The sequence below is a fragment of the Crocodylus siamensis genome, chromosome 1, assembly GCF_052110815.1.
Source record: "Crocodylus siamensis isolate JL-2025a chromosome 1, ASM5211081v1, whole genome shotgun sequence".
Lineage (NCBI taxonomy): Eukaryota > Metazoa > Chordata > Crocodylia > Crocodylidae > Crocodylus > Crocodylus siamensis.
This window is the reverse complement of record NC_143395.1, coordinates 96,056,040-96,065,319: the sequence shown is the minus strand read 5'-3', so window position 1 is coordinate 96,065,319 and position 9,280 is coordinate 96,056,040. Positions and strand designations below refer to the sequence as shown.

The following is a 9,280-nucleotide window of genomic DNA, read 5'->3' as shown; positions in this document are numbered from 1 at the left end:
AGGACAGTTCAATTAAAGAAAACCCCCCAAAACCCAGAAGAGGACAAAACAATGCAGGTTTGGACGGTAGATAAAATATTGTTTTTAAGGGGAAGTAAAGAAAAATATTCACTTCTTCACTGCTGTCCTTGATTGAATCAGTGTTTTGAATTACAGGAGTAATAGGAATGCCATTATACTCCCTGTCTTTTGTCATCTTTTTGAAGAGATATTTTATTGTAACATAGCACCCTTGTTTGTTTGTTAATTCATTGGACAGGGGGACTGAAACCCAGAACATCTCAAAAAGACTGTATTTTATTCTTCTGTATTCACCACCATTTCTTTTACTCGTAAGAAAACATTTTGCACCATAGAGATTTATTTTTAGTTTTAATGCAAAGTAATAAAATAGTTTGTTTTGTCCACATTACAGGTATTTTTCCCTATCCACACCCTGAAACTCCTCCCAAACTATTTAACTTTAATTTTTCACAAAAGCACACAAAGGGTGTGAAGAAGGAGACTTCTTTAATGCAGGTTTCCTACAATTAAATACATCTCTTACTCCCCCCTCCAAAAAAACAAAAAAAGAAATACCACTAAAGTGACCAAACGACAGCAACACACAGACAAAGAGAAATATTAGAGGCAACTGAGATCAGTTGTCCATAACATGCCTTTCCTTCTGGTGTTCTCCAGTTGTTCCCCATAATGGCTGTCAGCTTTTTTTGTTTTGTTTTTGGTTTTGTTTCCCTCCTTTTTTTGAAGGGTTTCTTCTTTCACCATAAAATGTTTCTTGTAAAAAAAAATTGTATATATCCAATGCAAATGCTGTGCCAAACTCTGAGAAGTGCCACCTTGGGCTGTCATGTTTCTGGAGTTTGAACAGTTGTCCCTGGAACAGCTGCATTTCTATAAGCCCAGGGCAGGTGGGCCAAGCTAGTCACTTGCCACTCATAACCACAGGCTGACAGATTTGACCAGTTTTGTTGACAGTCCCAAAATGTTCATGAATTAAAACGTCCTGTCCTTTTGCAGTTCTATGATGTAAAGTAAAAATCCAGTTCAAAATTGCTGGATATTTCCCATGCTGCTTTCAAGAAATAATTCTCGTTGGCATAAAAAAAAATATTCACAACACCACCAAAAAAAATGTCATCCCCACCTTAAGAAGACCTGTGATTTCACATCACCATTCATGACATTTGACTGTTTTAAAACACAGTTCTGGGTGCAGAGTTAGTTTAAATAGAAGTCAGCATCTTTGGCTCTCCTCTTCTAACAGAAGGAACCCCGGCTTCCACAAAAAGTCTGTGCTGTCCTTGCAATGCCAAGTAGTTTGAAGTTCCTTTGCTTTTCTCTCCCATGATTTTGGCTTTGAACATGTCTTTGCTTGGCGTAGATGCTGAGTCGTGGTGGGCTGGTCTGCAGGAAAGGGGAAAGTGGGACTCTCTCTGGGGATCTTTGAATCAGCAGATCAGCTCAGGAGGGATCCACCACAGAAGGCATAACGGCAAGCTGCAAACCAAGATCAGAAGCTGTTACAAACCGACTTGATTTCATCTGTGAATGTCACCAACTCTACTAGGCAGAGATATACAGGGAAGAGCCCAGGGGGAGAGGAGGTGAAGACAGCTCTAAAACCAGTACAGATCCTTGCTTTTATCCTGGGGCTGCAAACCTGAGAATGGAAAGAAAAAAAAAAGGAAGAAAAAAAGGTACAAGATATTTAAGGACAGTGAAAGACAAACACTGCTAGTTTCCTGTGAGAGCAGAGGGACTGAGTTCAAAAGCAAGGATTCCCAGAATGAAAAGAAATGGTGAAATAAGGAGAAAAACTCAAACAAAGCCAGGGAGAGGCACGTGTTTTATCTAAAGCCAGGCCACAGCAGGGCCCATTCCAGACGGTTGGTATAACCATTACTCTGGTACTGAGACTTGCTTCCCAGAGAGGACTTTCCTAGTTTTATGTGCTCACGGAACTAGAAACCATGCCACTTGACTGTATCTGCTTAACCTTTCCCATGAAAACATAGCAGCTTAACCTTTCCTGTAGGCACCTGACCAGACAGAAAATAAAAGTCATCGGCTTCCCTGGGAGAGGAGAAAACGGGTGACACTTTTATGGGAGCAAAAGCTTTGCCTTCAGACAGCTGGTAGAAGAATATTTGGTGGGGGGAAGGTTACCCTTGACACCATTTCACTTAAACCTGACGTAGTCTCAGAACATGCCCAGCCTCCATGATCCCGAGGCAGGGAAACTAATCTGGCCCAGTGCAGTCACCATTTCACCTTGGGGCACCACCCCCATCACATCCTCCTCCTTAATCAGGGAAGGCAAGATCAGGGGCAGGCCCAATACATTTACCCCAGCCCCTGGGCTGGCTGTCTTGCAAGGGTGGGGGGTCTTCCCTTCTCACCCCACCCAGTCACCTGCAAGGGGCAAATCCAGAGTAGCAAACCCCGTTCTCTTCCTGGAAGGCAGCTGAGGGGTCCCTGATTACCATGCGGGAGGGGGCAGGAAGGTGGTGTGGGAGGGTGTAGGGACAAGATTGGTGCTCTCCCACTCTTGCCAGCCCTTACCTGTGTCCACATTGAGGCTGATGCTCTGGGCCAGGTCCCCCGGGGGGCTGGGGAAGGGTGCAGGTGCGGTCCAGGCCGTTGGGGCGGCAGGCTCACCCTTGCTCAGCTCGCACTGGGGGCTTCCGGAGGCTGGCGTGAGCCGGGGAGGGCGTACGGAGGCAGTGGGCACCAGCAAGGAGCTGTAGCGGGGGTCAAAGTGGGGGCCATAGACATCGTGGACAGCAGCAGGGCGTGGGTAGGCAGAGCCCTGTGTGCCCAGGTAGGGGTGGTGGTGATGGTGGTGGTGGTGGTGTGCTGGGTGCCATGGCTCAGTGCTGCCCTGGTGCAGGTGGCCGTGCAGGGCAGTGGGTGCGTAGGGGTCAGCTGAAGCAAAGGGCAGCTCACTGTGGGCAGTGGCCAGGGGGCTGCTCAGGCTGCTGCTCAGTGAAGCGGATGCCTGGTAGGCGCTGTTCCAGAAGGAGGGCGGGAAGCTGCGCTGGCTCATCGGGAAGGAGCCATCTGTGGGTGGGATATGACAGTCAGCAGCGGCCCCCCAAGGTGCATCCCCATAGAGACAACCCCCCAGTTCTGTCTCTAGCCTGCCCCATTGAAGCCAAGGGATTAAGGCTGCTGGGCTTTTCTGTGTGCTTCTAGGGGAACCCCCCTACCCTTACTCCTCTAGGTCTAGGGAGCTGGATTTCTCCAGATGGACACAGCCCAGATCCCTGCCTGCATTTGACATTGATCTCTGTCCCTTGCAACAGCAAGACAAGAATCTGTCTTCTCCTTGTCCTGCCCAGAATCATCTGCACCCCATGGGGACATGGCACTAAGCCATCAGGGCCCCTTCTTTTGGGTGGGACCATGGGGCTCTGGTCCCTAGAACAGAGAGGGACATCCTGATCATCTTTGCAAAGTGATGGGCACCTCATCGTGGCATGGACAGCTCTTCAGGTCAGAAGCCCTGTGCTTTAGGGGCCTGGGAAGCAGCAGGCAGGGTGGGATAAAGATTTTAAAGAGACCTGACTTCCACAGACCGTAAGAGGTGTCATTTACTGAGTCAGACACTGGGTCTCTTTTGGCATCTCCTTTTTTCCCTTTCAGCATGTACTCTCTGCTGCTGTATGACACAGGACACTGGGCAAGATGGACCTATGGTCTGACCCAGAAATTCTTAGGTTTTTATGTCCATCCGTCATCCTGTCACACAGTGGATGTAGAAAGTGGGTGCTAGAAGGGAGAGTAACTGGGTATCACCAGGGTTTTCCCTTGTTCCTCTCCCACTTGCAGCTTCCAGCACTCAAGGTCCAGGAAGTTCTGATTGAGAGGCTGTGCCCCTAAATCCCATGCTCAATAGCTACAGATGCTCCTTTCCTCCAAGAACTGGTCCAGCATCTTTTAGCATGTGGCTAGACTGTCAGCTGTCAGACTGGGCCATTTCTCAGACAAATGCACTGGGCTGGGCAAAAAGCACCAGCCACAGGTATAGAGCCATCTCTGAACTCCCTCAGGGGAGGGAGACGCAGCACCTTCCCAGGCAGGAACACTTTCACCTCCTACCATCAATTCCAGCCCGGAATATCTGTCACCCAGGACAAACTGCAACTAGTATCTCTTCCTTGGAGGTCCCTGACAGACATAGGTGGAGGGTCTGGGAAATATTTAAGCACAGTCTTGGCTGGATGGGCAATGCCACAGAAGGCTTTAGACAGGGACAAATCTGAATTCCCTGTGCTGGGACCAGGGGACAGACTGCTTGGGTGACAGTGGGTAAGTCACTGGTGATTTTTCCTGTGTTGGATTCAGCCCAGAAGGATTTGCCCCTGTCACTGGGGGGGTTGCTACTGTTAAGAGTCTACTGATGTATCTTTTCCAAGACCCAGGGCCTGATCTGAAACATTGATGATCCTGACTGAGACAGTGGGTTGGGCATGGACTAGATAACCAGGGAATGCGATCAGCTGAATTTCACAGGGGAGGGAAGGTTCCTTGGCACCTTCATTGGTTTGAAATCCCCACTCCCATGGATGATTCTGCTGTACAGAGTCAGTGCCTTTTGGAACCTCTTTCACACAGATACTCTCCATCCCATTAACCTCCTACAGGTCCCCACTGCCGCATCTGCATTCCCAAGTACAGCCGATGTTAGGCAATGGCATGTGTTTGCCCTCCCCCCTTTATGCACTGGGTAAGGATTAGAGCCTCAGGATGGGCAGTGATGTGGGAGGGGATATTACTTTTTGTCAGAGTTAGTTATTTCTCCCCAGCTCAGGAAAAATTACAACAGTTACATACCTACGGCTAGACAAAGTGCTATATAATCTATTTGGGGGGATAGGGAAGGTCGTAAATACTGCCCCCTCCCCCACACAACTTTTTTATATCCCTTATTAAAAATCCTGTTACAAGCCAGAAGGCATCAGTGATGAGACCTTCTGTTTTAAGTCCTGGAAATAAAACCAGAATCCTCCCCTCCCTTCCCTTAAATTTGCTGAGGCAGATAAGCCACAAAGCAGTTTCAGGACCATTGGTTCCCTTAGAATCATAGCAAATGAGGGTTGGAAGGGACCTCAGGAAGTCATCCTCTGCTCAAAGCAGGACCATCTCCAACTAGATCATCCCAGCCAAGGGATGATCCTTAAAAGCCTCTAAGGATGGAGATTCCCCCAGCCTTTCCTACAGCTGTTTCAACAAGGTGGGTTAGTTAGTTTAATCTCTTTGTGGGGCAGGAGAGAATTTAGTGGTACCCTAGCAGAAAACACGGAAGCCTATTGCTTTTGTTGTAAACACTCTCAGATGACCCAGAGCAGCTGTATTCAGACAGATCTTTAGGGATGCAGCGATGCCCATCTGGAATCACCAGCTTCTTTTTTAAAATACTCCTACTTGTAAGAGCCCAGGTTCTTTAGGGAACAACTATGTCTCAGCCAGGGCCAGGAGATGCACCAGAGCACCTGCCTGGGAGAGGAACAAATGCTAGTTATAAGGAGACAGGTGGCTTTGCAGGGAGCTCTGGGTTTTGGCAAAATAATTCTTCCCTCCCAGCCTGATCTTTCCCTCCCCTTGGTTTTTTATACCAAGGGGCCAGCTGGAAGGAGCTCTAGGTGCTCACCCCTCCATGAACTGGAGCTCCTGGAGGCCTTGGTGCTGCTGGGTGAGTAGCTGCTGGGTTGGCTCAGGGCTCGGCTGAAGTGCTCGTCCACCACAGCACTGATGTCCCCTTGGAAGTAGGTGAAAAGCACACAACGGGAGTTGATGTACTCAGCCTCCGGGTGCCGCTCCTTCTCAGGGCTGGTATCTTCCTCCTTGATGCTGGCTGCAGGGGCATGGCTGGAGAAGGAGCTGCTGGCACTGCTGGTGCTGGCACTGCTGGTGTTCTCTGGGGCTTCCTGCATCTTGGAGTAAAAGGCGAGTTTCTGCCAGGCAAGTGGGGAGAAGAGAGATCCGGTCAGGCCAGGCTGGCTGCCCGCTCCCTCCCTCCTCACGCCCCCCCCGAGCTTTGCCAAATGAAGGTTTCAGCCCCCGCCCCCCATCTCAAGATCTCTAGCAGACAGGAGTGAGAGGAGGAATCCCTGACACCCCCGGGGTGCTGCCATCCCCAGCAGGGTACTAAGGCAGGGCTGCACAGCCTTGGTATGTGGGGGCAGCTGGGCAATGAGCCCATGCAGAGACATGAAGTCTGGATCTGGGGGTGCATGTCCCAGCCCCACCTCTGGGTGCCTGCAGGCAGTGGAGTTGGGGTGTCTGGGACCAGCCTGTCCAGGCACCACTCTCTGGGGGCTGCAGGCATCAAGGCTGGAGGGGGGGAGGGGGCAAAGGGAACCATGTCCACTGTCAGCCTCTGCTACTGTGTCTCGACAGGAAAGCAGAGGAGCCTTTCAGTCCTTGCCCTGCAGCCCAGAAGGGCATCTTAGTAGCTATGGCTGTGACTGTAACTAAAACTATAACTTTTCCTCCTGACCCTGGGCTTTAGCTACTGTTATAGTTATGATTGCTAAAGCCCTGGGTCAGGAGGGAGAGCTATAGTAATGTAGTTATAGTTGGAACGAGAACTATAATTATTACTGTAGCTATAACTATAGTTATACCTATAACTAGCTATAACTATAGCTAAAGCTCTGGGTCAGGAGGGAAAGCTACAGTTATAGTTATAGTTATAGTTATATGGTTTTCCCTCCTGCCCAGGGCTTTAGCAACTACACAACTAGAGCTATAACTGTAACTATAGCTAGAGCCTTGGGTCAGGAGGGGAAGCTATAGCTATAGGCAGGGATCTTGTACCATCTACTTTTCTTGGAGCCTGACAAAGGGACTTTGATCCTGAAAGCTTGCAGGAAAGGACAACTGTCTTGCGATTTCCCAGTTGGTCTAACAAAAGGGATCATTTTTGGAACCAAGACTTCTAGTTTTTTGTACAGCTATACCGTCTACTTACAGACCTATAGTTATAGCCAAAGCCTGGGGCAGGAGAGAAGGGATAGCTATAGCCACGGTTCTAGTTATATAGGGATAGCTCTAGCTAAAGCTGTAGCTGCAGTTGTAGTTCCAGGTCTAGCTATAGTTGTAGTTGTAATTCTAGCTCTAGCTCTAGCTCTAGCTAGACCTGGAACTACAGCACAGCTAGAACAGGAACCCGAGCTCGGACTGCTGGAGAAAGCCAGCGGGGAGGCGGCCAGGCAGGGCCGGGGGGCGCCCGGGGAGGGATGCTGCTGGCGGGGGCTGCCCCGGGACGCCGCGGCCGGGCCGTTCCCCGCACACGGAGCCGCGGGACTACCCGCTGGCAGCTCGGCTCCGGGTCCCGCACCCGGGCGCGGGGCTGGCAGGGGTCCGGCGCGCACCTCTGCCGTCCCTTCGGCTGCCGCGGCGGCGCCGGGCACGGGCAGCTCCTCGCAGCGCCGCGATCCGGCACAGGGAGAGCCCGGCCGGCCCCCGCGGGCGCAGCGTCCTCCCTGCCGGGCTGCAGGCAGGAGCATCCCCGGCCCGGCCGGCCCCCGGCAGCGCGGCCGCCAGCGGGACCGGCCCGCGGGGAGCGGCCAGGCGGGGAGCGGGCACCGCCGCCCGCACAGCACAGCGCGGGCAGGGCCACGCACGGGGACAACACCATAATGATAGTGATCACGACGCTCTGAGCACTAGGTGACCTCCTGAGGTCCCTTCCGACCCTCCTTTTCTACGATCGTATGATACTACGGCTACTACTAGGATTTATATCAATACTAATGGTGATACTACTCCTATTATGACTAGTGACGGGGATAATCTAATCTAATCTAATCTATCAGAGATATGATATGATATGCAATGCGGTGCAATGTATTACAACAATGATAGTGATAATGATGATGATACCAATCCTAATACTAATGATAAATCTCCTACTCCTACTAATGATGATGACTATAATATAATATAATATAATATAATATAATATCAGCGATATGATATGATATGCAATGAGGTGCAATATATTACAACTATGAAAGTGATACTAATGATAATACCCCTACTCCTACTAACGATGACGAATATAATATAATATAATATAATATAATATAGGATAGGATAAGATATGATATGCAATACAATACAATTATATTGATAATAATAATGATACTACTACTACCAATCCTAATACTAATGATAATACTCCTACTCCTACAACCTATGGCCAATATCGTATCAAATATAATATAATATATACTATGATATGATATGATATGCTGTGCAATAAAATATAGTAGTGGTGATGGGGGTTGGACTAGATGCTTCCTGAGGTCCATTCCAACCCCAATTTTCCATGATTTTATGATGATCCTGCTAACTAATGAGATTCCTACTACTCCTGCTGATGCTGACGATGAGCGGAGCGGGCAAGTGCCGGGGCCGGGGCTGCAGCCCCGGGATCTCGCAGCGCCCTCCCCAGCCCTTCCCCGCGGGGCCGGGACGCGCTTCCAGCGAAGTTGGCCGAGACTGCCCCGCGCCGCGCGCCGCCCGCCCGCCCGGCCCCCGGGCCATCCCGCCCCGCACGCACGTACCTGGTGGTAGGGGCTGTAGGCGGCTGCAAAGTAGGGCTGAGGAGGACCATAGACTTGGTACATCACATCCAGACAGCTCATGGCTGAAGGCAGCGGGCGCTGAGCGGGCTGGTCATCAACTCCGGGGCTGCCCAGTGCACGGCTGCCTCACGGGCGCGGGGTTAGGAGTCCCTGGGCATGGTGGCGGGGCACTGGGTGGGGGAAGGGGGTGGGGTGCAGCGGCAGACGCCCCCCTCCCTGCAGCGCGGCTCCCGCCTTGCCCCCAGCCCCGCGCCCGGCACAGGCTGCCCGCCCGCCAGGAGGCATTTAAACCCCCGGCGCCCGGGGGAGGGGGTGGGCGCCCGGGGACCAATGGCAGCTCGCGGCCTGCCCTGCCCTGCCCTGCCCGCGCTGCGCTGTCTCCCACGTGCTGCCCGAGCCGGGCTAAGGGAGCAGCCTGGGACCTGCTTGCAGCCCGCGGGGCACAGGGTCCCCGTCGGGGATGTGCTGTCCCTGGGAAAGCCCGGCAGGGAGGGAGGCTTCGGGACTGATCCTGCCTCAGGCAGGGCGTGGGGCTAGAGGGCCTCCCTCTAGAGGTCTGCCCCTTCCTTCCCGCCCTTGGCACTCTGCAGCCAGAGAAACCCCCTTGCCAGCGCCGCTCCTCTCATCTGACACGTGCCTCAAGGCACGAGAGGAGGATCCCTGCCTGGGGAAACTCCTCG

At 51.8% G+C, this 9,280-nt stretch overlaps 1 protein-coding gene across 2 annotated transcripts; it reads right to left on the bottom strand.

Annotated features, from left to right (window-relative positions):
* Positions 1-355: 355 nt before the first annotated feature.
* VGLL2 (vestigial like family member 2) lies at positions 356-9,068 on the bottom strand. Of its 2 annotated transcripts, none has more exons than XM_090038477.1 (4): positions 8,580-9,066; positions 5,657-5,960; positions 2,566-3,063; positions 356-1,500 (listed from the first exon to the last, which is right to left on the bottom strand). In XM_090038477.1, the coding sequence occupies exons 1-4, from the start codon at positions 8,658-8,660 to the stop codon at positions 1,460-1,462; spliced, it is 924 nt and encodes a 307-aa protein (XP_089894603.1). In that variant the 5' UTR covers positions 8,661-9,066; the 3' UTR covers positions 356-1,459. The 2 variants fall into 2 exon arrangements, with proteins under 2 accessions (XP_089894603.1, XP_089894596.1); XM_090038470.1 differs by having other exon boundaries at positions 1,474-1,663; positions 8,580-9,068.
* Between the last annotated feature and the right edge of the window lie 212 nt (positions 9,069-9,280).